This window comes from Amia ocellicauda, chromosome 21 (assembly GCF_036373705.1).
Source record: "Amia ocellicauda isolate fAmiCal2 chromosome 21, fAmiCal2.hap1, whole genome shotgun sequence".
Taxonomy (NCBI): Eukaryota; Metazoa; Chordata; class Actinopteri; order Amiiformes; family Amiidae; genus Amia; species Amia ocellicauda.
Window position 1 is genome coordinate 15,410,093 of NC_089870.1, and position 26,617 is coordinate 15,436,709.

Below are 26,617 nucleotides of genomic sequence, written 5' to 3' on the forward strand. Positions count from 1 at the left end.
ATGTATGGATGCCGTTACTGTACTCTACTGGTGGCCTGGTTTTAAAATCTCCGCTTTCTCGCGTACGTGATCATTTCCCCCAGAAGTGACCAGAGCTCCAGCACAAACACTTTTACAGGCCTGTACATCACAATTAGTCTACTTTCCTGCTATTCTTTGAAACGACAAATGAATGCGGCATGCAGTGTTTCAAAGAGGCACATATAGAAGCCTGAAATATAATTGCTACCAGAGCCTAATGGTCCCTTAGTTTGAAATTCTCCTTAAGGTTAAAAATTTACAGTCTGAGAAATCAGTTTATTGCGAGTAGATATAATAACATTCCAATAAAAGTCTAATTATGCAAATGTGTTAGAAAAACGCAGTGTTAAAAAGAACCCTTTGGAGAGATTTAGGAAGCTTTACCACCGTGTTTTAAATTGACGTATTTTGATGTATAGGTACCTTTGCACAAGGAACTTTATGAAATATTCATATATATATAAAGCACAATATCTATAACATATCTATATTTTTTTGGTCTATGCTGTTGTTACTCTGTCCTGTGTCATTGATCCCCTCAAGGCTTTCAATGCTGTATTACATTTAAACATCATTTCAGCAGGCCTTGCTGGGTATTTATAGCAGACACAAATTATTGCAACATTCCTGTGTCATAAAAATTTAATCAGTCACTTCCACCCTGTGTATGTCAAACAGCCAGGGTTTGCAGCTTGTGTAGCCGGCCGTTTGTGTTAACATGATTTCAGGTTAGTCAGACAAGACCCACAGACACAGCTATTGTTTGTGTTTGAGGATTTCACATTTAGGTTTGGAAGGAAAAGATAAGCAATAACATCTATTCTAAGTTCAATGTGAGTAAAAATAAATCGAATACAAATGTCTGTTTTGAAAATATTCAGATACAAGGAGCCACATTCATACAATATTAATCACCAAGCTAAGCTGACAGAAAGGACAGCGTTTCACTTCATCATATTCATCATATTTATTTGTTTTCAACAGAGAAGGAACAGTGCAATAACTAACAAAATAAAATAAAAAAACATTTCTTCAATTCACAAAATAGTTGCTTTTTTGGGCACAAGACTTGGCTGCATTTGCTACAATAAACACTGCAAGAACAAAGTGTTTCTCTCTCCCCTCAGGCCCCTCCTGTCTGTCTGTCTGTCTGTCTGTCCCCCTGTCCTCATAATCCAAACCTTGAGAAAGGTGTTGAGGTGAAAATGTCAACTGTAAGGAAGCTACAAATGACGGGAAACTGAAATAAAGAGCGGTGGTTGTGCTTCAGTACAGAAACTGGGAGCACAGGGCAAATTTAAGGATGTTAATTGGATACGGGATTAGATATTATTAATAGGGCTTTTCATGTCAGAGTTTTAAATTCTAACCAACCTGCCCACCTTTAGAGCTGTAATTCATATAATTAAACCATATTTATGTCTTCATGACGTTTGCTAAATGGAAGCAGTATGTGTGTTACATAATTTCCCAGTTTACTCAATATGGAGCAACCTACGATGTCTGTTTCTGGAAAGCAAATCTGGAGAAACTCCTCACTGAGCTTATGTAAAAGAAAATGCCCCAGAAATGTAAGAAAATAATCAGGAGGTTTAATTAGGTTTTGCATAACAGGGAGCTGGTCAGAATACAGATCTTGTTTGTGAGTGTCGCCCTCCCCAGTGAGGTTACTACAGAGGAGGAGAACAGAGGAGCACATCTCCTAGTTGATTCATTGCAAATTATATTACAAAGAGACAAAACGAAAGAGAGGCAGGTAGATTAAGCAGAAAGAAGAACTGTGAACGCACAGCCTCTAGTCATAATCGCAAGCAAATAGAAAGGGCGCTGCAGGCGGACAATCACTCTGCGTGGGGACGGGAAAGCTGCATCATTTGAACAGGAGCCGAGAGGGGAGAGGGTCTGAACAGAAAGGTGCCGTTATTAATACGAGAAGCGTCAGCAGGAAAACAGTATTATACAGCAGGTTTATAAAAATGGCAGACCAATTCACAGAACGGTGAGCCTTCGAACACAAAGCGATGCACTGCAGTGTGGCGTCTCGCAGAGCCTCACGCTAAAGGATTTCTGCAGCTCGATCACAGGCAAGACTGCCGCCATGCTGTTTGGACTACAATTAAACATGGCTTGTTGGAATCCAAATACACCATTGCCATTTTCCTTTTCTGATCCCATACAAGTAAAAGAAGCCAATTCATTTTACTAGATCGGTTCAATTTATAAATGACTGCAACACGCTTAATGCACTGCTGTGTGTTCAGTGGCTCATTAATTATCCCTGGTAACTTAGTAATAATAATAATAAATAATAATAATAATAATAATATAAAGTGCTTTTCCCTCTTTCTGTTCTTGCTGTACAGTTAGAATAACATCAAAGGCAGACATTGTATTACAGTCAATATTTATAACACTCCAAAATGAGATGCTGACAGACTGTAAACAGTGATGTCACAATGAACCTTGCAACTCTATTTGACTGCGATTTGGCATAATTGTACAACATGTTGGTGATTGGCTGATCTAATGTACATGATGCCTGACTCCACTATCTAACACGGTGATTTGCTAAAGTACCTATGTGCAGTCCTACAGATGATACCAATCCCAATGAGGGCACTGGTGCCCGGGGCTCTGTACAAGCTCACTTCATTCAAGTGAGTTTTAAATGTAATTTATTTTACTGTCGGACATTTTGTTGTTGGCAATAATATTCAAGCATTTGGTTTTGGCTCCACTGGACGCTGCCAGTCACCCACACAGCCAGTTGGTGGATTTCTGAGTGTAATCGTAGGTTCAGTGGGAGCAATATGATGAGGTACTGAGGGGTCCTTACTTGTGTGCTGTAGGAATGAAGCTGTCCTATTCCCCCTGCTCCCTTGATGATGTCACGTGGAATCCCAGTTGTTGCTTCTACAGAGGTATGAGCAGGTCGATGGGGAAACCTGGATTAGATGCAAGTTGCTCTGCAGTCGCATGTCGCTCTTGGAACCCTTGGTGGGTGAGAGGAGGTTAAAGGGTCCCGGTAGAGAGTAATGGAGGCACCTCCCAGGACTCTCCCAGGAGGCACTGGGGCCGGGAGCTGGCGAGGTTATGGGCGAAGATTATTGCTGAAGGGTGGTATGGGCTGTGTGAGGGGTTAAAATTCATCCTCTGAGCTGTCAGCCAATAGCATCACTCTGTCCTGCCTGCTGCTCATTTCTCTGTGCTGGAGACATGAAAAAAACACGCCATATGTGTGTGAAGTAGTGGCAAGGAATTAGTCCAACTGAGCATCTCCCCCAACTCTCTTCCCCTCTTTCATCCCTCTCTCTCCTCACACCTTCTTTATTTTCTAGTCCTCTCTAATCTTACCCTTATTCTCTCTGTTCTCCATTCCCTCTGTACCTTTCCCCTCGGTTTCCACCCTGTAATCCTCTCACCTTCCTCCTCTGACGCTTGAAGCTGCTCCTCCTCTTGCGGTGCATCACCTTGATGCTGTACAGCGCGCCCAGGATGAAGAGTGCGCCCGTGATGCCAATGCCAACTGGTGCCAACATCCCAGACACATACCCTGCCTGTTCATAGACACAGACACACACACATACACACACACGTGCACACAGATTAGCCAGCAACGTCTCCGGTGCTGGAAAGAAAAATCTGTCAGTCTGAAACTGACCAATGACCTTCACAGACTGGTGGCAGCACCAAGTCTGAACCTGAGGGACTTTCATTTGTGTACATCACAAAAAATTAACTGTGATTAACTGTGTCTACGGGAAACCATAGGAAAAAAACAGCAGGTCATGAGAAAGAGAGGTGATGTCTCGACTTACCTTGTCTCGAATCTTCTCGACCCAGCTGCGAACTGAAAGGAAGAAGAGAGAGGTTATGGTTTACGGAGATTTGTCATCTCTCTATGGTCTTTATGCTTCCAAGTTCAGCGTCTCCACATGTCCACAATACAGCTTGAAAAAGGAATGAAAAGGGTGTTGAGGCAGGGGCTTTGGGATAACAATGTTAGACCGCTTAGTAACCAGTTCAGTTCAAGATGTTTCTTCTGGGCTGAACCTGTACAGTGGAGACTTTCTGTCTGATCATTGTGAGGAAAGGAAATCGATGAAATATGGGAGTTGGCCACCGTGTAGGATTCCTCGGGACATCAGCCCGCTAAGCAGGAGAGACAGCCGTCACTTCCTCTCACCGTCAGCCTCCACTGCGCCTTTCTCTGTACATGCTTCTTGAGCAAGAGGAAGTAATATCTTCTTGTAGCGTGTCAATCTAACTGGTCCTTATGTATCCTCAATTGTCTTTTCATTATCCCCCCCTGGGATCCCTGCCATTTCCATTACTGTTTAGTATTTATATACCTCTAAAACCACCAATCAATGCAGGCCACGGCCCCGGACAGCTTTCCACAGGCTGTGTTTAGACTGGCATTGTGATGGGATTATGGGATCTCCTTGCAATTCCACAGTAAAGTTATTGAAGTGCACCTACAAATCCTACACATATTGACAGCCCAATCTCAATTCCACTCTTACAGTGAATACCAACAAAACTCCACTCTCCTATCTCACTTAATACCACTGCAACTTAAAAAGTCCTCCATGTGGAATTATGGAGGACATCTTCACGTCCCCAACACAGATAACTTTACCTCAGCCCGACTGGTGGTGTTACACACACTCACCGTACATGGATACACACACTGTCTCCCCGTTTAGAGCCCGAGATAATGAGGGCACTGCCAGGCTCGTTTGATGTTGGAGTGTGGCCCCTCCTCCTGGCCAACGGGGAGCTGCTGCTTGAAGATCAAAACGAAGGGGCGACAGCGCAAAGCAGCACGTTCAGCACAGCAGCAGCCCCCCAGGCCCGACTCCCCTCAGAGCAAAAGATACGGAGCAGGGAGACGTCTTTATTGAAATGGTGCACTCACGGTATGCATGCAGATGAATCCTGGCAGGGAATACATTGTGAATTGACGTTCTCCCCGGGACTTTTTGTGATTGCCGAATGCCTTGACAGTGTAATCACATGAACAATAGTGGTCAGGAGCACAGCTCGGGAGCATGCACAGGGGTCCTGGGATGAAGCTCGATCCATCCCATAAAATCGAAGACAAACTGCTTTAACAACTACAGTTATCGCCACAGAGCATAACTCAATTTTCGTCTCTCCTCCAGTCCAGCTGAGAGAGCCGCCACTGCATGGACGCTGAGCCCCAAGCCCTGAGCGCGTGAATGGCAGGATTGCTACTGCTCTCTAGAGGAAGGGCTTCACAGAACAGTCCAGTATCAGTATCTCAATCGATTCGACTCGGCCCCCTTCCCATCTGTATACCAGCTGCAGCAACCATCTGCCCAGAACCTCGGCTATAAAAGGAGACATTTACTGTTGCCTTGTTTACAGTCTCCATTTCCAATCTGAGCCGACAAGAAGTACATGACTCAGAGGCTCTTTACAGTGGATCAGTCCCCCTGGAGTTGTATCTCAGCCCATATTCGAATCAACCCCTCACAACCCTATTCCAGCCACACTACACCCCTATCCAAGCATTGGCACCCCTCACAGCACCAGTCAAACTCAGTCTGTAGCCAAACTAGACTGACCAAGCAGTGAAATGTTGAAGATTGTGCTGTTGTTGTATCTGGTATCTAGGGAGGTGGGGGGGATCACTGGCAGTCTTGTAGAGTTAGTGAACTGTGTTTATGCAAGCTAGGACAGCGCTCCAATAATGTGCCATTAGAGTTAAGAGCAGAAATTAGAATGGCTCTCTCATCAAGGAAAACACAATTACGTTTCGAAAAAAAGAAAAGAAAAACAGATGAAAATGCCATTTGTTCTGCAATGGGACTGTCCTCCCCGGTCCGATTAAAGGGAAATGGCAGCCAAAGTGTATTTGTCTGTTGGCGCAGTGAAGCAAGGCGTAGTGCCCAACCAGCCTGCCAGTTGTCCCCAGCCATGGCACTGGGCAGACTATAGCACAGTACTGCTGGAGCTGGGCGTTATTCAAACATACGGCCCGATGCCCACAGCCTCATCCACAGCCACTGAGAAAGAGAAGGCTGTTTCTCTCTGTCCCTGGTGCTGGGGAAATGTCAGTGTGTTTCCATTTGTCAGATTAGGTGTTTGCCTATTAAATTAGTAAAGAATTTCCTGATTCCCTGGACTCTCAGAGTAAAACGTATCTGAAAATGACAATTTGTATTATGTTCCTAGAGTTATTTGTGAAGTGGGAAACCCCAATCATGTACTTTTAGATTTGTGTGGATGGAGTTTCAAAAGCATTTTTAGCCCAAAAAGCCAGAGAGAGGAGATTAAAGGTTAGCTACCACTGACCCCCCGCCACTCATTTCCTGGTTATTATCCATAATCATCTCCATAGAAATATACAAGAAGACTTTGAAACCCAGTGCTCTGTAAGGATGTAACTAATGGCCGTTTCATATTGTCCATGTGATTTCATTAGCCTCGACCTTTGAGGTTTATGATATAGTCATTTCAGTTGGCAGATCTTTAGAGATCCATCATTAACATTGATCATTTATCCCAGTGGTGCCCTTGAGAAGTTATTGAATCGTCTGTATATTTGTTCTGCTCAAGGTCTACAGCTGCGGCCACAGTTCAGGTTGCTTAGTGGAATTGTAGAACTTAATATTAAATACTTAAAAATAGAAGTCTAGAAGGAACACTAAGAAGAATTAAAAAAAAATATATATATATATATATATATATATTCCACTTAAATCATATAGGATTTTATTCTGATCAGTCTGCATGGATTTGGCCCGCAGCATACGTTATTTGTGAGCTGTTGGTGCACTCTGGAGTCCAAAGAAAGAAATGCAAGCAAAATACAGTGTCAGAAAATATATTTTGTCACCGTTTCTTTCCTTGGAGGATGTGTGAAGCTTTGCAGCCCCCTGCTGGACAACCCACACACGGCAGCTGAGAGGATCCTGTCTCTACCAACACCTGCTGGACAGACCTGGGTATTAATTAATTAATTTCACTGGTCTGACTTGGTGAGAGCTGAATTAAAAAATAATTTGACATCAAGCACGTTTTCATGAACCTCTTCCCCCCAGTCTGTCCACCTCTCTCACCTAGGCCCTGGTTGCGCTGGACCCACTCGGAGCCCGTGGGCAGGCGGTACGGCGTGTGGCTGAAGGTGGGCGGCACGGCGGTGACCCCAGGACCCTCTGTCTCGGGCTCGTCCTCTCGACTCTCCTCCTCCTCGGACTCCTCCGCGTCCTCGTCTTCCTCGTCCTCCTCGTCGTGTTCCTCTGAGCAACGGGAAGCGGACAAGCGGTCAGCACCGGACAGACGCTGTTACTGTACAGGCACCTCTGCAAATAGACAGCTACCTTCAGACTCCAGTTTCTCGAGGTCCTCCAGCCCAGACTCAGGCTTGGGGGTGGACAGGCTGGTGGCCCTGGCTACTGTGGTCAGGAACAGTTTCCCGGGAGACGTCCCAGGAAGAGGGGATTCGGTCGTCATGGGAAGGACTTCTCCAGGATCACCGATCATGTCCAGCTCTTATATAATGAAGAGAGAAGACAGATCACCCATGCATGTGCAGACCAGCGCTTATTCTGCTGAGGGTTTTGAAGCACTGAATGCCAGCAAGGGAGCTATTTTGTCTGTTTGCTCTGAACACCCACCCACACTATATTGGTTTTCTCATCATAATCCTGTGCTCTGTATTTACCTTCACTATTCATTAAAAGGGCCTTCAGCTACAGCTCCTTTGTGAAGTCCTGCGCAAATATTACAATAAGATTAGCACAGAAACATGCATACAGATTTTTTTTTATATCCGAGACACAGATACACACACACAGACATATGTACATGTTCTTACCTTCAGAGTCGGGGGCTCCTGAGCCAGTTGGGGGGCCTGTCGGGGCCGTGAGGGACACCATTTCTGGAGGGGTCACTCCCTCGAAGAGGTCGACTCCGGCCGTCTGCCAGGCCTGGGGCACTTCTTCGGGCAGCTCGGTGACAGACGACTCTGCCAGGGACAGGTCTTCATTAAAGATGGCAGTGCCGGTGAGATCCGACGCCAGCGGGATCCCGCTGGAGGCCGCCGTGACCAATGACTGCGGGTCGAGGGGATCTCCGTCGGGGAGCATCGTTATGAAGGCCTCTGGTTGCAGTGGGGTGCTGTCCGGGAGGGTAGTGACTGCAGGTTCGAACAGCAGAGGCAACCCCTCAGAGAGCTGCATCCCATCCCCCTCCTGGCCTGCAGTTGGGCCCCCTATCGCAGACTGACTCCAGGCCTTGGCCACCGTCTCTGCAGTGACATGGAAGTGCTGGGAGGGGTTTACAGCTGACACTGGGGATGGGGGGGTGTTGTCCTTTGCAGTCACAGCTGAGGACACGGAGGGATCTATCACAGGGTGAAGAAAAAAGAAAAGAAAAGAAGGAACAAAACAAAAACAGGTGTGAGACAAATAGACTGCAGCTTTCTTAAAAATGGCATGTTTGAGTGAAGTGTACTCTCGGGCACCGTGCAATACCCTCAGAGCCTCCCTCTTCTCGGGCTCCTGCTCCCATTCACGGCACTGAATCTAAAATAGCAACTAATTAGGCTGCCTTTCGCTCCTGTTGGAATTAAGAGCAAGACGTGTGAAAGCGAGCGGCTTATGAAGATTATCAAAGGCTATCATTGCTGCACCGCTGCACTTGTTTTATTGTCTGGAAACCCGAGACTCGAGGAGCGACACGATGAATTTAAACCTCGGCACACAATTAACAAATTCCAGAAATATAACGCAGTGCGCCGCTCGCTGGTAATGATAGAACATATTGTTTTTTCAAGGGTAAATTAGTGTGTGTTTGCGGGGAAATGCGATATAATAATGAAAGGTATTTCTCTGGCTGGGGCTTGTCACAAATTAAATGAGCCCAGAGTTCCACCAAAACAAACACTGTGCCCATTCTGTCACAGATTTTAAAGGCATCAAATGTTGCCTGTTTCTAAGCTATATACGACTGAAATAGAAAGCCCTTTCTTCACACACCTGCAGTATTTTGATATGTACGTCTTTCAGGCTTAAAAAGAAGATGTCAATTTTTCATGCTAATGACATGAGTGGACTACCTCTCTGAAGAGAACTATTGAACAGATGAATGTCTTGTGGAACAGCTTTCATATGAGAGGTCAGGGGGAAATCAACGGAAAGTGAATCAAAACATTATGAAAGGGTATCTGTGTGGTGAGATAAAAAGTGTAAAAATACCATGTACATTTGCTATAGTTAGCTTCTACACTGAACTCCCCAGACTTACTTTCATCTTCATCCTCAATCCACGGGCTGACCGAGTTCAACAGCAGTTTCTCCTCTACTGGACCAGCACTGGGTTCCAGTCTTCCTGCGGGGGGTACTGTGGGGGTTGGGGAGGCCAGCCGCAGCTCATTAGAGGTGCTGGGCTTCAAAGAGCTCTCTCCTTCCCCAGTCATCAGCCCTGGGGGGGCGCTGGGCGAGAGGTCTGGGCCAGGATTGGACGGAGCATCGTTGGCTCTGCCTTCTGTCGGTTCTGGCACAGGAGAGCTGGAGCGCTGGGAGCCGTCCAATACTGCAGTCTGTCTCTCCTCTGCTTCTGGGTCCAGGGGGGAGGATGAATCATTTATGGAAGATCTGCCGTCAGATATGGCCGCTGTTTTGGTGCTGTCAGGGATGTTGGTGGGAAAGGATTGCCTGATGAGTGATGCTTGTTCTACTGCTCCCTCCTCCTCACTTGGCTGTACGTCTAGTTCTCCTTCTTCGCCGCCCTGAACTCCCAGGTCCTGCACATTCCCAGTGGCCACGTTGGACTCTTGCACTGTTGGACTCTGAATTGCTGAGACATCCAGGGCCCCCATCTCTCTTCCTTTTGGTCCCTCCATTGCTCCTCCCTCTTCAGTCTTCTGCTGTCCAGTCTTGTGTGAGTCTATCTTGGTGGGAGCAGGAGAGCCCTGCTTTGTTGTGTCGTCTGTTTCCTCCTCCGCCTTCACCAGTGCTGAGGAATTTTGAGCTGGTGAGACGGTGGTCAAATTCTTAGTCCCTGCAGTTCTAACAACACCAGCCTGTTTCTTACCTGACTTGTCACTGAGCTCTGTGGCACTGGATCTCACAGGAACTGGCATTGTCGTCTTGTCAGTCGGCGCCCAGAGAGGCCCACTGAACACTTTCTGTTCCAGGGATAAGCTCCCCACCTCCAGCCCATCCTCAAGCTCTTGTAGGCCCCCTTCTGGAGTGGGAGACTCTTCTGTAGCTCCCTCTCCTCCAGCTTCTTCTCTCAGCACTGGAGCGTTGTCTGTCTGTATAGGAGGGGTCATGCCATGACTCAGCAGCCGTTTTTTGACTGGCGAGGCCGTCCCGCTCTTTAGAGCTGCCCTCTCGCTCGTGTCAGAAGGGGCAGGCATCCCAGTGGTGCCCGCAGACAGCAGAGTGGGGCTGACAGCAGGGCTCTCCACACTTGAACTCTGAGAGGCCATCTTTGCCCTTTGGGACTGCTGTGAAGCTTTGCCATTGCCAAGCTGAACTGGGATAGTGGGAGGCTCGCTGCTTGGTGCCAGTTCATTTAATGCTTTCTTTACTGTTCCCATCTGCTCTGAGCTCGGGGCATCTGGTGGAGTTGTGGGTGTGGTGGGTACGGGACCATGCTCAGTCTCTCTTTCGGTCACAATGCCCAGCTCCTGTGCTACTGTGGGCTCTCCACCCTTATTATGCCTATTGCCATCCCTGTGAGTGGCCAAAACTGACACCCTACTTGGCACCGGGGTGGCAGAGCCGAGAGCGCACCCCCAGACAAGCAGGCAGAGTCGCAGCGTCCCGGAACAAACCATTTCTCAGAGAGGGGTGGGCATGGAGGCTACAACTGGAGGTGAAGCTCACATCCAAGCTGTGATGAAGGGCCTGTAAGACAGAGAGGAATGGATAGACAGAAAGAAATAATTAATTAATGAAAGAATGGATTCAAATTATATGTCAGCATCAACTGGGGTTAATTTGTTAAGCAAAACCAATCATTTTTGTAACCCCATGAAAGGAAATAATCAAAACACTAAACTGTCTAAAGAATCCCAACTGATAATCAACAAAATAGGAAAGGTGCACTGTCATAGCAATAGTTAATGATGTAATGCTGCTTAAAATGAAATATTTTAATTTAGCATTTCTGTCAAAGCCTTCTGAGGAGAAACTAATGGGCTTTCAGACAAAGCAGAAGCCCCCCGAGTCCCAGTGGCCCCTAGCTGCCTGTCTATCAGCACAACAGCCCCTTCCCTCGAATCAAATCAACCAGCCTGAACTGCAAGCTGCTGAGATGTAAGTTTTGTTGTAAGACACAGAAACCCTTAACTTCTTCCCTGTCAAATAACCCAGCCATGACCAGAGCTTGTCCAAAAACAAGTGTTACAGTGTCAGAGGCCTTCAAGAGATATGAAAGACAGCTTGCTGATTATTATGATTTGTATGATTACTGTTGTTGCAATAATCATCATCATCATCATCATCATAAGGGAGCATTTTTGACACCCTTTGATACAATGGAAGAGATCAAACAGAGCCTTCAGACACACAACCGCCCAGTGATTTCAAACAAAGGCTGCTTCGTGCTTTTACATCCTCACTGCGGGCCAGGCGGGCTGGCACAGCAAAGCAGACACAAAGACCCCCTAATTCCCAGCAGACCCCGACGCAAAGCCCATACTGCCTTCGCCATGCTCTTTTCACAATCAAACCTCATTTCACAATTCAGCTGTCTGCTTCTATCAAATCCCACCAACCTGTCGCTTTAAAACAGAAACAGCGCATCTTGCAGAAAAACGACCGTGCTAATAACCATCATCAGCATCACAATAACAGCCTGGCATATTTTGCTTGCGACACACCTCTCATAAATAAAGACAACGACCCCTGTCCAGAGCTGTGCAGATCTCCCAGCAGCCCGGTGGTGCAGCATGCAATCCAGCACCGAATCCAGTCGAGAAGGCGATCTTTATAAATCGGGACTCACACAGGAGCTGACTTCCCAACACATCCATCAATGCACATTACATCACCGCAGGATCATGCGCTATTGCCGCTCTGTGTCATAAAAGGCGAACTATTGTGTTTATTGCTACATTGGTGTGTTGATGCACAACCAGCTTTAAAGCCAAATAAAAATGCGTTGTGTGTAAAGCATGGCTGCAAACACACATGTTCTGCATAAGCCCAAGTTTTAAATATAAGCCTAACCCCCCCACCACCCACCCACCCAAAATAAATAAATAACATGCAATGCAATATGATCTTTATATATATATATATATATATATATATATATATATATATATATATATATAGAGAGAGAGAGAGAGAGAGAGAGAGAGAGAGAGAGAGAGAGAGAATAAATCATGTGATATATGTTATCGACATGTTATGAACGCTATCTACCCATCGATCCTGCTATACATTCTGCTCATGACAATAGAACAGGGATGGCAATGGAAACAATGGACACAATGGTCTGGAATACAATTATCCAGCACGGTCGCATTTCCACTCACCTGTCGATGATCTCCGCGTCTACACAGGCGACATCCTCAGCAGATCTGAGCGTGGAGAGGGTTTTATTGAGGATTTCTGACAGCGTCGAGTCATCTGGTGCTGATTTAATAATAGAAAGAGCCGCTATCGATCCGCCAGCCAGCATCGGGTCGGGAGGTATGGATCGCTGGGAGTCTGGCAGGGCTTGAGCACCCAGTGTGCGTGTGTGTGTGTGCGTGTGTGTGCGTGTGTGTGCGTGTATGTGCGTGAGAGACTGGTGACTGTACCCGCCTGTCTCCTACCCTTCACTGTTCATTCTGTAATCTCTATTCCCCTCTCTTTAGGAGTATAACATTGAACATGGCGTTTAATTGGTTTGGTTTCTTTAGATTACACTATGCATATTAACACAGAGGTCTGTTTCGCTACCACTGAGAAACGGGGACATATTTTTATATAATCTTTCGATGCTGTAACAACTGTGCAATGACTGTTTATTTACTGATATGAAATACATCATTTATTTATTACATTTGCATACATGTGAACAGCTTCCAGTTTTCTAAGCACCATCATCCATGATCAATATAGTGGAAAGTTTTATTTTGGCAATACACATCTGAATCACGATGATGTGATTTACATTGTTTTAATTAGTTAGAATATAAATAAGCTAACAATGAACATGCATTTAAAAAGATTATTGAAATCGGAGTGCTGATTATGGCTTAACCTTAACAATAGTGTAAAATCAGGGTTATAGCCCCTGGTTGCTAAAGGTCTGAAACATAAACTGTCAAACCAACAAATATAATGATAATAAAACGATGCAATTCCAAAAAAGTGCCCCCCCCCTTTTTATTAAAATTATTTGATTTCAAAATATACTGTATTGTAAATTGTAATTGGAATTATAGGGTTATAGGGAACACAGTAGTTTGCAGACACATTTAATCTCATGAATTTCAGATTAAATAAACAATTAAGACTTTTTATAAAAAATAGATTTGAATAAATAAATAAATAAGTGCTGTACGTTTTGAATAATATGTGCTGTTTGACAAAATGTAGTCTTAACTAAATCCTAAATCTGCGTTTTACAAACTCAATATTTACCGTTGAAGTTACTATTTGAATGGATGCTTTAAAATCCGTTTTATTAAGCTAAACAAAATAATTCCCCAAAACGTTGTGTGCAACTGCAATATTAACGTTGGTTACAGAGCTTTCCGCAGCGGGGTTTATTCCCACCCAAGATGGCGGACTGAACGCTCAATCAGCTGCACTGTCAATTGACAAGCTTGCCCTATTCATAAAGGCTTGGGCTGACGATTGTATTGCCTGAATATATTTAAAGTATGAAATGTTGATTAAAGGGTGTACCACTGTTATGGTTTCTGTATAGTGTGATAAACGTCTATTTATATATTTTTATGTTGATTTTATTCATATTTTGAAGCAGCTGTATACAAATTGACATGTTTTGATTCAGGCGAATTATTTAGTGGCCCGAAATCTGCCATTGCTGTGCTGTGTTTGAAGAAGCCCCTCCGCCCTACCCAGCTGTGTAGCAGCGCAGTATAAACATCTAGCTTTAGATTAGTGATTTCTGATATATTGTCCTTTGTGAAATAAACCAAAATGCCGCTGTTTGAGGGCCTGGGGAGCGGCGGAGAGAAGACAGCTGTCGTCGTTGATTTAGGAGCAGCCTACACGAAGTGAGTACATGAAAGCGGTCCATGTTTATTCACAGATCTCATTGATTATGAACTTGCGTGTAGGTTGTCAACATCTTCCGTATCCTTTAAAAGAATCATTTGGTAAATAAAACCGAATATAATGTATTGAACATGTAAGCGGTTTAACAATTAATTGCAGTTGTGTTATAGGATTATTTTCAACATTTAAATGTTGTGATGATATTATGGTTACATGATATTGGTCCAGGATGGGGTAATCGATCAGACGCACATTTGTATGGGCCTAGTTTCAAATAGTAGTGTTTGCTAGGGTTGGGGTTTCTAACGTATTTATAAAATATATTGGTTTTTAACGCAAAATCTAGCTTTGGCAATATTATTCAGTAATCACAGATCACAATAAATATTCTGTATATTGCTTCGATGTTATTAGTGTGATCATTATTATACACAATGTAGTGTTACACTTCAGTATAAATATTGTGAATAATTATGAGTGTTAAGCTAATTCGTTTTTTTATTATTATTTGTACATAGGAATGAGGTTTTAAGATATCTGCATGTCATGTATTAATCTAATATAATTATTTTTCCAAAGCACTTGACTATGGAGTGCCAAACAGGCCTTAATACATCGGTTTGTGTGTGTACTATATTGGTTTGTGTGTGTATTTATTTTTACCAGCACACGATTTTATGTATAGGTTTTGAGTGTGCTTGCATGAAACATGTAACCTTCCTAAGCTCTTTACTCATAATAAACTGTATGTGCAGTGACGTGTGAATGTTAACTTTAATTTGTATGTTATTCAATACAGAACAAGCTTCAGAAGTAGCGAATCGTGTACCCCCTTGATGAATATACCCCGGTGTTCAGTAACATTAAAAAGACACAACTATCCTGAAAGCAGTAAATACTAAAGACACCGGAACACAGTAACCTGGGTTAACTATAATTAAAAGACTCCCTTCTACAGTTCAGAGTTTGTCAACATTATATATTTGTGGTTATATGATTATTAATAATAATACAAATAATAATGGGTCGATTGCAACGAACTTGCAGAGTTAATAAGTTGTGTGTTGCAGGTGTGGCTTTGCTGGTGAAACTGGGCCGAGATGCATCATTCCAAGTGAGATCCAACGACCGGGTCTTCCACAGGTGCGGCCTCCATATAATATTCTGACTGTACACCGATCAGCCGTAACATTATGACCACCTGCCTAATATTGCGTTGGTTCCCCTTTTGCCGCCAAAACAGCCCTGACCCGTCGAGGCGTGGACTCCACTAGACCTCTGAAGGTGTGCTGTGGTATCTGGCACCAAGACGTTAGCAGCAGATCCTTTAAGTCCTGTAAGTTGCGAGGTGGGGCCTCCATGGATCGGACTTGTTTGTCCAGCACATCCCACAGATGCTCGATTGGATTGAGATCTGGGGAATTTGGAGGCCAAGTCAACACCCTGAACTCGTGATTCATCAGACCAGGCCACCTTCTTCTGATGCTCACGTGCCCATTGTAGGCGCTTTCGGCAGTAGACAGGGGTCAGCATGGGCACCCTGACTGGTCTGCGGCTACGCAGCCCCATACGCAACAAACTGCGATGCACTGTGTGTTCTGACACCTTTCTATCAGAACCAGCATTCACTTTTCAGCAATTTGAGCTACAGTAGCTCGTCTGTTGGATCGGACCACACGGGCCAGCCTTCGCTCCCCACGTGCATCAGTGAGCCTTGGCTGCCCACGACCCTGTCGCCGGTTCACCACTTTTCCTTCCTTGGACCACTTTTGATATGTACTGACCACTGCAGACCGGGAACACCCCACAAGAGCTGCAGTTTTGGAGATGCTCTGACCCAGTCGTCTAGCCATCACAATGTGGCCCTTGTCAAAGTCGCTCAGATCCTTACGCTTGCTCAATTTTCGTGCTTCTAACACATCAACTTTGAGGACAAAATGTTCACTTGCTGCCTAATATATCCCACCCACTGACAGGTGCCATGATAACAAGATTATCAGTGTTATTCACTTCACCTGTCAGTGGTCATAATGTTATGGCTGATCGGTGTATATTGTACTTAGAAAAGTATCCTGGCTTGATATTGTCTTTAATCACAACTGCATTATATAGACAAATGTATCTGAAAAGTTTTCATGTACTTTCTGTACTCCTAATGAATGATCTTCCCATCTTCTTTCTTCTCCAGCCAATCAAGGTGGTTCAGTACAACATCAACACGGAGGAGCTCTACTCCAACCTTAAGGAATTCATTCACATGCTGTATTTCAGGTACAAACTTCCTCGTGTCTGCGCTACTTCAATCACTTTGTCAGTTTTAACTTCTGTCTGTGCTGAAGGGAAATTCAATTGCAGAGTTTTTCATTCTGTTAAAGTATCTTATTTCTGCAGTGGTGTCGTGCTGGTCGACCTGGTCGACCTGACCCCCTCACCTGCTCCCAAACCTCTCGATATGATCCATCTGAATTGATTCCAATGAGTTGATGTGTGGCTCTCGTCCTGTTTTTTCCTCCGGTGTCCATCTAGGCATCTGCTTGTGAATCCCCGGGATCGGCGTGTTGTGATCATCGAGTCGATTCTCTGCCCCTCGCACTTCAGAGAGACTCTTTCTAGAGTCTTCTTCAAACACTTTGAGGTACTCTCGTCCATGCAGTAATGTTTTCTCATTTCATTCATTTTAGTTTTCATTTCAAAATCAACCTCTTCATGTACACCATTGGAAAGAGTCTGGTTTGTGATGCCAAGCCAGGAATCTTACTCTTCAAACGCCTCCTTGTCCCGTGTGTCTCAGGTGCCGTCGGTGCTCTTCGCTCCGAGCCACCTCATGTCTCTGTTGACCTTGGGCATCAACTCGGCCCTGGTGATGGACTGCGGCTACACGGAGACGCTAGTGCTGCCTGTATCCTGATTGACACCGCACTGTCCGACCGGCAGGGGAGAGGGGCAGAGGACAGGGGTTGTCTATAGCTCAGATATCCATTCCATAGTTGCCTTACTTCAGGAGTTAGAATTGAAGAGGAGGTTTGACGTGTGTTAAATTGCAGAAGGAAAAGCTGTTAGTGGGGGAGGTGGTATTGATAATTTTAAGAACCATATAGCTGTCCAAATACAAGTGAAGTGGTTTCTACACTGTGACATTAAATAAGTGTGCCGACTTTCCTGAGCTTTGAGAAGGTGTATGAGGGCATCCCCATCCTGTCATCCTGGGAGGCCCTGCCGCTGGGAGGGAAGGCCATTCACAAGTAAGCGTTTTATGACATTTCTATACTGCCCTTTCTGTGCCCGTGTGTCCAGCTCAGTTTTGACAGCTTCGTTACCCAGTATGTAAGAAACCTGCTGTGCTGATGTGTCGGATTGTGTGTCTGTACGTTTCTTCGGAGCGCTAACATCTGCGCTGACCGCGTGTGCGTGTCTCTGTCCGTGTCTCTATGGGCGCTGACTGAGCTTGTGCACCTCACAGGGAGCTGGAGAGCTTGCTGGTGGAGCAGTGCACTGTGGACACCGACTCCAGCACAGGCCAGAGCTTGCCAGCGGTCATGGGTGAGTCTGTCACAGAGCAGATGTGCTGCATTGAATAGCTTTTTTGGAATAGGCATCATTCTCTGTATAATGAGAAACTGACTGGTGTAATTTCCACCCAAGGGATTTGAGTATTATTATTTTTTTTTTTTTTGTCTCCTCTGCTGGAGACTTTATTTTTGAATTCTATTAATGTCATTTGTTAAACCATCACTGTCCAACGGTTTATTCTATCTTATTGTCTTGTCACTTTTCTCTCGCTTCTCTGAGGATAACTTTGATGTGTTTTCATTTTTTTTTTAATTAATTGGTTCGTCTTGCTGTGCAGTCTCTTTAAACCAGACGCAGCAGATAGTGTGAACGAGATCAAAATGCATCAATAATTCAGACTGGCATTTAGAAAGCATCTGTTTTCCACTCAGGCTTTGAAAACAATTTACGGCAGTTGTCATATAGTAATGGGGAACAATTCCATCGGAAATCAAGACATCATTCACTATGAAGCAGACAAAAATATTCTAAGCTGGAAAAGATGTATACGGTGACTGGGATTGTCTTAAAGAAATATATGAACAAATCCTTCTTGGCAAGCTATTCTGAGCCATTTTTCTGCTTGTCTCCAGGTTCCATTCCAGAAGAAATCACAGAAGATATTAAAGGTCAGGAGAGCAACTGTTTGTGTTAGATCTCATGTGTTAAATGTGTTGATTTAGATTTTTTAAAATGGGTGGCATTAGTTAAGGCAAGGTTGTTCCTAAGAGTAAGTGTTGGGCTGGGCTGTGTTGGTTGCAGTGCGGACCTGTTTCGTTAGTGACCTGCAGAGAGGGCTGAAGATCCAGGAGGCCAAGTTCAACCTGGATGGCACAGCTGAGGTGAGTTGGGTTTTCACTGTCTTGAGATTGAGGATATGACAATATTGATGATATAACAATTTCTGTTTTGGTTTGTATTTCTTCTCCTGCAGCGCCCTGCCCCACCTCCTGATGTTGACTATCCATTGGATGGAGCAAAGATTTTGCATATCAAGGGACCGATCAGGTTTGTATCCCTGTTTTTGTGGTTGGTACCTTCACTGAGTCTGTCTTTCTGTGGGCGAGGTTTATGTCTGAAGCTTCTTGTCTTCGTTTGAAGGGATTCTGTGATTGAGATGCTGTTTGAGCAGGACAACGAGGAGAAGTCTGTCGCCACCTTGGTGCTGGACGCGCTGGTCAAGGTAACTGATCTGGTGTAGTACCCAGATGGATGTTTCAGATTTGTGAAGGGAAAAGTGTGGGTTTGCGATTCTGAATTCTTCTGTTCTTGAAAGTGACTTATGAGAACGGGAATCTTTTTTTAAATGAGCACAGAAGGGCCTTTCAGCTGCAGAGCCATTGTGTACTTGCTCCTGCCCTACTTTCTCAGCCAATGTGTGTGTGTGTTTCCCTCGCTGTTGCCCAGAAATGTAGTAAATATAGAACAGAAATGAAAAGGAGGCCATTCAGCCCGTTCGGCTCATGAGGATTGTTGGTAGCTTCATGGTAGCACCGAGGCAGGTTTTGGCCCGCCGAGTTGCACGGGCACTCACGTGAGCCTGACTGCCGGACCCCTGTGTTTCAGTGTCCGATTGACACGCGCAAGGCGCTCTCCGAGAACCTGGTCATCATTGGCGGCACCGCCATGCTGCCTGGCTTCCTGCACCGCCTCCTGGCAGAGATACGGCTGCTGGTGGAGAAGCCGCGGTACAAGCGGGCGCTGTCCACCAAGACCTTCCGCCTGCACAGCCCCCCGGCCAAGCCCAACTGCACAGCCTGGCTCGGAGGTGAGTCCTCCTTCCTCACCTGGTGTCTCGCAGGGGCTGCAAAAGGTCCCCTCTCTTGCTGGGTTTTATACGATGGTGTTTATTCGCGTATCTTTATTTAGTATGGAGGGGCGTCTCTGATTAGTGCCCTTGTGGTATGGTTTGGGATTGCAAGACTTTCTAACTTGGTGCGTGTTTGGGGTTATAGGTGCCATATTTGGGGCTCTGCAGGACATCCTCGGCAGCCGCTCGGTGTCTCGGGATTACTACAACCAGATGGGTCGCATTCCTGACTGGTGCTCGCTGAGCAGCCCTCCCCCAGAGGCTGTGTACGATGCAGGCAAGACCCCCCCACCACTGATGAAGAGGGCCTTCTCCACAGAGAAGTGAACCCCTGTCCCTCTGCCCCTGGGTCCACCTCCTCCACCGTCCCCGCTTGCCTAAAAGGTCCAGGAGCTGGTGGGTCTGAAGGAGTGAGTTTGACTCAACGTGCTTTTCATTCCCAGCAGCTGCCCACCGATGCCCGTTGGACTGATGTGACATCACAATATGGGTGCCGCCTCCCCTCCTGTCACTGCAGTCCTGTTTCACTCAGCTGTACTAGCACTGTAATTTATTCTGGCCAGTTGTTGTGTTATCCACATGGGGACGGGTATTACACTACAATTCGGTGCCGTTTAACCCGCTTGTTTGTGCAATCAGCAGCGTCTGGACTAATGCCGGCTAATCTGTCGGGTCAAACCTGGCTGGTCACCTTGTACAATTATAATCTGCTGAAATAATAAACCTGCCATTGTTTGTGCCGTGCGTATGATTTTCTTCATCTATGACTCAGATCAAGATGTGCTTGTTACGTAGCGTTATTTTCATTCAGTTACTGGAAGTCATATGCAGCACGCCATTAGAAAAAACAAAAACGTACAGAACTTATGTTTTCAATTATATATTGTAAGAGTATGAAGAAGGTTCGTTGATCCTGAGCCCCTTTCAAAAAATAAATCATGGTAGTTATGTACAGAAAAACTACATGGTAATTTTATTCATATTGTTTTTATTTTATTTCACTTTGTGTGACTGACTCGAGCCATTTGCTTTCAATAGTTAGTGTATTTTATTTAGGCAGTATTCTTAAGGAATGATGTTATAAATATTCTGAAATAAATGTTTATCACTGCTTCTTGTTGATTTTAAGTTATTATAATTGTACTAAGGACATTACATTTTTTGAAAACCAGTATACATGCAATGAGCAAGAAAGAGATGCATATTTTTCCACGTTTGTTTTGAATTTAATACCTTGTTTTTTGTTTATCCTTCGTAATACATTATTTTATTTGTATTTGTTTTCCTCCTGTAACAAATACTATGAAATGGAATCGAATCCAAGGAGGGAAAAAAAAATCCCAGCAAAAGATTGCAAACTATATTTGATATGTAATATGCAATTCTGACTCCAGTCTTTTTTTTTTTTTTTTTTGTATTTCCTGGCCAACAATTAAATTATATCCGCTATATGGTCTCTAGTAATGCTGAACCATACTACAGCAGTCTGTGGGAAATAGAGCCACTGTGCAGCTTTTTGCTTATAAAATATGTAGCGAAGCAGTTGTTTTTGATCAAACAATACTTTTGCTGGAGTGGCCCCAATCTCATACTTTTTATGGCTTGTTTATGTGATCCTGAGTTCCCAGATGAATATGAGACTTGCAGAACATATATAATAACAGAGATCCAGAGATGCCTGCTTGTTAACTTAAAGCACATGTACATACAGTATACAACAGTAGAGTAGTAACTTTGGAGCCTAAAAATTAAGGGGAAGAAAAGTGCTTTTATAGTCCTGGCTATTTAAAAAATGTAGTGCATTGGCAAAGTTGAATGTTTTTAAAATGACAGAAAGCTGAATCGTACTCTACCTTTGAAAGCCCACGCCCAGGGTTGGAATTTTCGTTGGAATGATATTAAGATGAATGAGACATTACATCATAAAGACACTTGGGGGCACCACAATAAATCAATCCACGCTCTTCCTGTGCTAAATTCATTTTCCCTTTAAACTTAAAATTAACCGACATGTCTGTGTAAGATTTGTGTGCCAAAAACCAGTAAACGCTGACTCATGCTGTCTATATAATGATAGTATGTGTATCTCTACAATCTGTCGGTATATGTGTCCGTCTCCTTGTAAGTTCACATCTGAGGCTTTGTAGTCCATCTTCACAGTTCACAACTACAATTTGTGACATTTAAAGATAAAATGATGTCCATGTTGGGCCTTGGGGATTATGTTGAACTCTTAGGTGAAGTTTAGAGCTTTTCGTATACAAGAAACGAAACTGACAAAACGTGCGACAAGCTACCAGAACTGCCCTGTCATTAATTTCCTGAATTACTTGAATGCCAGCTTTTATTTGAATATGATGGGTTTCTTAACAGGCAGGTTAGCTCTGTGTTCCAGGTTCCATACTAACTTTCTATCTCATGTCTCTAATTATAAAGCCATTTATATATATATATATATATATATATATATTTAATTAAACAAAATCCCTATAGAATGTGAATACCTGAAGTGTACTTTGGAAACCCATTGTGTTCGGTTTCTAGTTGATGGCTCTACAAATCCTTATGATCTTCCTCCTGCCCGTCCTTGAGCGCTTAGCAAACTCCTTGAGTGAGTTTTAAGGCCTTCTATTCTCTCATTAATTCCAGACACTTTGGCAACATAATGACTCTCCTTCAGGCACCAGCGAAGCAAGAAAGATTAACAATCACTCACACTCGCGCTGACAATGTAAAGTGGAATGTCGGCGGACAAAGTGAATTTATTCCTGTTACACCGAGATATTTTCTCGTGTAGCCTGGATGTATTTGGAAACAAGTCTAAAAGGAATTCATTCATAGTGCCACGTGAAGACGTTACCATTCACTAAGGTTTTTTTTTTTTTTTTGAGAGGACCGTTCTTGTATAATTTCAAAATTATTTAAATTAAAACTAAATCTGCTATCGCAAGTGGAAGTGAGCAAATTATGCGAGTGGGTGTCACAAGCGGATTCGGTACAAATCATCTGAAATCGTAGTTACAACAAATGGTTAAGACCTGCGCCCCTTTTTTGCAAGAACGAACGAGGAAGAGAGAAACCACTTAACCTCATAAGTAAAATCCCCATTTCCTGTAATTATTAACATATAATTACAGTAATACCCCTCACATTAGTAGCAATGACATTAAATTATAGACCGACCTTTAACCTTCCTCTGTGCCTTACTGCTGCCAAAAAGACATTTCTGATGCCTCCCAACACCCCCTTTCCTGCTGTCAGTGCATACAAATTCTTCATGTAAGACATGCCAGTTATACTTTCCCAGAGCAGTTCTATGTATTGTCTCTCGGTGTAACGCTCTCGTTCAGAACAATGTGTCAGTGTGTATTTCAGCAGCCATCTGCAGTATTTTCCTGAAACTTTTCCACTGAAGATCCCTCTGCCCGCCAGACTGGGCCAGGGTGTGTGAGGGTGGGTTTATGATTTCTCGTCAGTGCAGTGCCTGCGTTTCAGAAAAGTATGATCTGTTCTCCCACTGGTGATGTTACGCAGGTTTTCCAGGCTCAAACCCGCTCTCAAATGGATGGCTGATATTGTTATCTAGCAGAATAGACATCCAGAGGATCCACAAAGTCTAACAAAGCTGCCGTTGTTTAAAACCTAGACATGTCAGAAGTTTATAGTCTGACCTAGAGTTTAATATATCTCATGTTAACCAAAAGCCAAATATTGTAACACACACACAATGGCTGCTTGTTGCATTTTACCTACAATTTACAGTCTGTCTGTCTTAGTTACAGTAAGAGTGGAATCCAGTAGTGAAGCCTGTGGTTACACTTCATAACAATCTAATAAAGCAGCTGAAGTGAAAACGAAAAGTTATTTTAATGGAAAACCGTTGTTCGTTTTCGATTTGCCACTGTTGAAAATGATGGATCGTTTGAGACGCATGCATGAGGAGTGTGAAATTAGGCATGATCTCACGCCATGTGTTTTTAGTTCAAATGCAAAGTTGAGCCGTTGAGGACTTAATGTGAAATGTGATTAAAACTTCTGTGCTCCCTGCAAAAAGCCAAGGACTATACAACTACAGTGTAAGACGACTGACTGCCATAGCAGAGGGGCGTCACTTGTAATGATCACTTCCAAGTAGACCTTTGCTTAAAAATAACTGAAATTCCCCAACTCTTTTGTTGAGAATATGCTTTTTAATTTCCAAACCACAGACTTTCCAAGCTATATCGCATACTTGGCTTTCCTTTTTGTCGATAAGGTGCAAAACGTATTCCGGTGCACTCTTCTTAACTCCAACTCTAAGCCCCTGTGGTCAGGCATACAGTACGCTATTGTACTCTTGTCGTCAGCTAGGATCCAATTATTACTTTTATTTTAATGAGGCTTTTGTTTTTTGACTGAATCTAATCTCTGGCTGCAGTCTTGTGAAGCCGCGTCAGGAATACCGAAAGCGACTGGTCTGGTGTCGGCAGGATCTCCGGCTTCATCTGTTTACAATTTAGTCCTGGACCCGCGGAGGCTAGCGGGACCCCTCGCTTTTCTGGTTGAGAAATCCCTCTGGGTTCGTTTTCTAAAGATACAATGTAAGCTTCAATTAAAAACGTTTTTTTTTCCTGCCTACGACTCATTAACTTTATAAGTAATAACAGTTGCTGGTAGAGCGGGCAGTGTTGTTTTAAACAACCGCCTCCTACGTACATACCAGTAGTACTGAGGCTGAAGCACTCTCATGCCAAGTAATTGAAAGATTTCTAGCAGGGGACGGGCCAGGCCGGGTCTTCAAAGGACCTTGACCTTAATTCTGCCTGTACTGACATCTTTCAAATATACACACTCCCCGAAAGTAACATTACATTGCATGAAACAACTCCCGATTCACACAAAAAGGTCTGTGCGTATTAAATGAATGGCAAAACACTGCCCTCTGTTTGTACGCGTTTTGTTTCACACATGGTCAGGCATGTTTTATCAAGGTCTTTTACGTCACAAAAGAAAGACTGGTAACTCAAACTCCGTGAAACCGTCTTTGATATGGAAGAATTTCTTGACTAAAATAAAAACAAAAAAACGAATTGCAACCTAAACAAGACCCAAGCAGACAATGATACTGTTCTTTCGCATTATAAGGAAGACTGTGTCACCCATACAGGCCGAGTAGCTTCTTATCTGTAAAAGAATAAATTCAATGCGATGATGTTTGGGAAGGACATGAATGACTCCTAAATGTTTTTGATTTCTCGGAAGGAATACTTGTTTCCCCCCCCAGAAAAGACAATAAAATATACCTTTATGAGAAGTACACATGAATGACTGCAATGTGCTCTTTAACAGACGGAACTTGTCGTATCGTTTCTGTCCTGACACTTGAAGAGTCTCCCTCAGCCAGCTGGGGGCTCCAAAGTCTCGGCCCACAGACCCATTTACCAATCTGATTGAGCCATCAGTTTGAGCAACTCGTTTACTCGACCGGCCCGCTGTTATCGCCTGTCAGAGTCCTGTTGAAAAGCGGATTGTTCTAATTTGTAACAGAACTGTTTATGCTGGCAGTCTATACCCAGTGGGAACTGGTAATTCTTTGTATAAAGTGCTTTTTGCTGGTTTTCATTACCACGTTGGGTATTTCCCCAGCTGGTAACAACACTGATTTCTGTGCTATTGAAAACAAATTGGCAGAGGCCTTTGGTGTAAACGGAGCGGGCGATTTGGGGTCTTCTGAGAACCAGAGCAGAATTATTCTTCTGATTAGTCGACCTGTTGGGCGTTATTAACTTCAGAACATTGTATAATCTGATGGGGTGACTTGCTTGCATGATAAGCATCATCTACGTATGGTCTACTCGGCATGGGCGTTATCGTGAAACATAGGAGCATGGGTGATTATGAATACAGCCATACTAGGCCCTGTGATAATGTCTCAGGCTTTGGTCTGTGGCCCGAATCCCCATGGGTGTTTATACAGGCACACAAGTGAATCATAGCCGCGCGATTGCAATTGTGATATTTATGGTAATGATGGTATAGATCCGTAGGGTGAAAGATCAAATATGAATTTTATGCTGGCACGGCTTTGATTGCTGCCATTAAAACGAGACGCACTTAAAGCAGCTAAATTCAGGGGATCAATGTTTCTCCTCTTCAGTAAACCGCTTTGAAATCAGGATCGTGAGTATCCCCGTTTCACAAGAGTGTCTGACGTCTATGATTGGTTATTAAAGATATTGGTGGCCAAGTGTCACAGGGAGTTCATCCTGCTGGTTCCTGAGCACTTAACCCCTGGAATCAGATTTAAATCGGGCCTGGCAGAAGATTGGACAAGGGAAGAGTCCAAGCTGTGGGACAGTGCAAGCTTCCCCTGACTCTGATGAACCTTGATGAAGTTTAACTCGGGTGAGGGGGGTGCAGAATGGCAAGAGAGCTCAAACACGTGATTTTACACAAACACACACACACACACACACACAGAAACACACACAACCATCATACTAATAATGAAAAGAAAAACAAATGAGCCGGTGATTAATCAGAATAACTCTGTGAGGGCCTCTGATCCTTCGCTGTAGCAGGTCTTCTCCCGTACGCTATACTCTTGTTTCTCCAGGGAATCGATTCCTCCCATTGAGACTCCAAAATATCAAATATATTGTCTAAATATTGCAGCGGTCCATTCCTTATGGGCTCCAGGAGTGATGAATTGTCAGATGCATTGAAATGTGCTGTCACAGGGGGTGAGGAGTTCATAGACTCTGCTTGACCATTGCGTTTGCATTTGTCCACACTGACCTTTGGTGCTGCTACTGTACTATGCCTGCTTCATGACTCAATGGGGCTGACAGTGGTACTGAAGCAAAATATGAGCCCAGGTCATTAACCTTCCTGCTGCTCAGACTTGCGGTTTTCATTTTTTAATAGTCATACAACATGAAACCCTTGAGTGTCCTCTTAATAAGCTACTTCCAGACTTCCAGCCACTAGGACTTCTGGTTTTCATCCCAAGACACCTACTCAGATGCTGAAC

General features: G+C 44.1%; 2 protein-coding genes across 2 annotated transcripts; one reads left to right on the plus strand and one right to left on the minus strand.

Annotated features, from left to right (window-relative positions):
- Positions 1-974: 974 nt before the first annotated feature.
- Positions 975-12,768, minus strand: armh4 (armadillo like helical domain containing 4). Its single transcript, XM_066694532.1, has 8 exons — positions 12,548-12,768; positions 9,301-10,910; positions 7,871-8,398; positions 7,374-7,544; positions 7,113-7,292; positions 3,840-3,871; positions 3,444-3,578; positions 975-3,229 (listed from the first exon to the last, which is right to left on the minus strand). The coding sequence occupies exons 2-8, from the start codon at positions 10,838-10,840 to the stop codon at positions 3,161-3,163; spliced, it is 2,655 nt and encodes an 884-aa protein (XP_066550629.1). The 5' UTR covers positions 10,841-10,910; positions 12,548-12,768; the 3' UTR covers positions 975-3,160.
- Positions 12,769-14,048: 1,280 nt separating this feature from the next.
- On the plus strand, positions 14,049-20,716 carry actr10 (actin related protein 10). Its single transcript, XM_066694469.1, has 13 exons — positions 14,049-14,245; positions 15,317-15,389; positions 16,435-16,517; positions 16,773-16,881; positions 17,038-17,145; positions 17,421-17,488; positions 17,707-17,786; positions 18,389-18,424; positions 18,558-18,637; positions 18,730-18,803; positions 18,897-18,978; positions 19,362-19,563; positions 19,751-20,716. The coding sequence occupies exons 1-13, from the start codon at positions 14,169-14,171 to the stop codon at positions 19,930-19,932; spliced, it is 1,254 nt and encodes a 417-aa protein (XP_066550566.1). The 5' UTR covers positions 14,049-14,168; the 3' UTR covers positions 19,933-20,716.
- Positions 20,717-26,617: the final 5,901 nt, after the last annotated feature.

What these genes read in the sequence shown, in the direction of transcription:
- armh4 (XM_066694532.1), bottom strand. Translation starts at nt 10,840, where the DNA reads ATGGTTTGTTCCGGGACGCTGCGACTCTGCCTGCTTGTCTGGGGGTGC. An exon ending in GATTGAGGATGAAGATGAAA is followed by an intron (nt 8,399 to 9,300) that starts GTAAGTCTGGGG and finishes ACCCTGTGATAG; the next exon opens with ATCCCTCCGTGTCCTCAGCT. An exon ending in TCGAGAAGATTCGAGACAAG is followed by an intron (nt 3,579 to 3,839) that starts GTAAGTCGAGAC and finishes GTCTATGAACAG; the next exon opens with GCAGGGTATGTGTCTGGGAT.
- actr10 (XM_066694469.1), top strand. Translation starts at nt 14,169, where the DNA reads ATGCCGCTGTTTGAGGGCCTGGGGAGCGGCGGAGAGAAGACAGCTGTC. An exon ending in TTAGGAGCAGCCTACACGAA is followed by an intron (nt 14,246 to 15,316) that starts GTGAGTACATGA and finishes TGTGTGTTGCAG; the next exon opens with GTGTGGCTTTGCTGGTGAAA. An exon ending in ACCTGGATGGCACAGCTGAG is followed by an intron (nt 18,638 to 18,729) that starts GTGAGTTGGGTT and finishes CTTCTCCTGCAG; the next exon opens with CGCCCTGCCCCACCTCCTGA.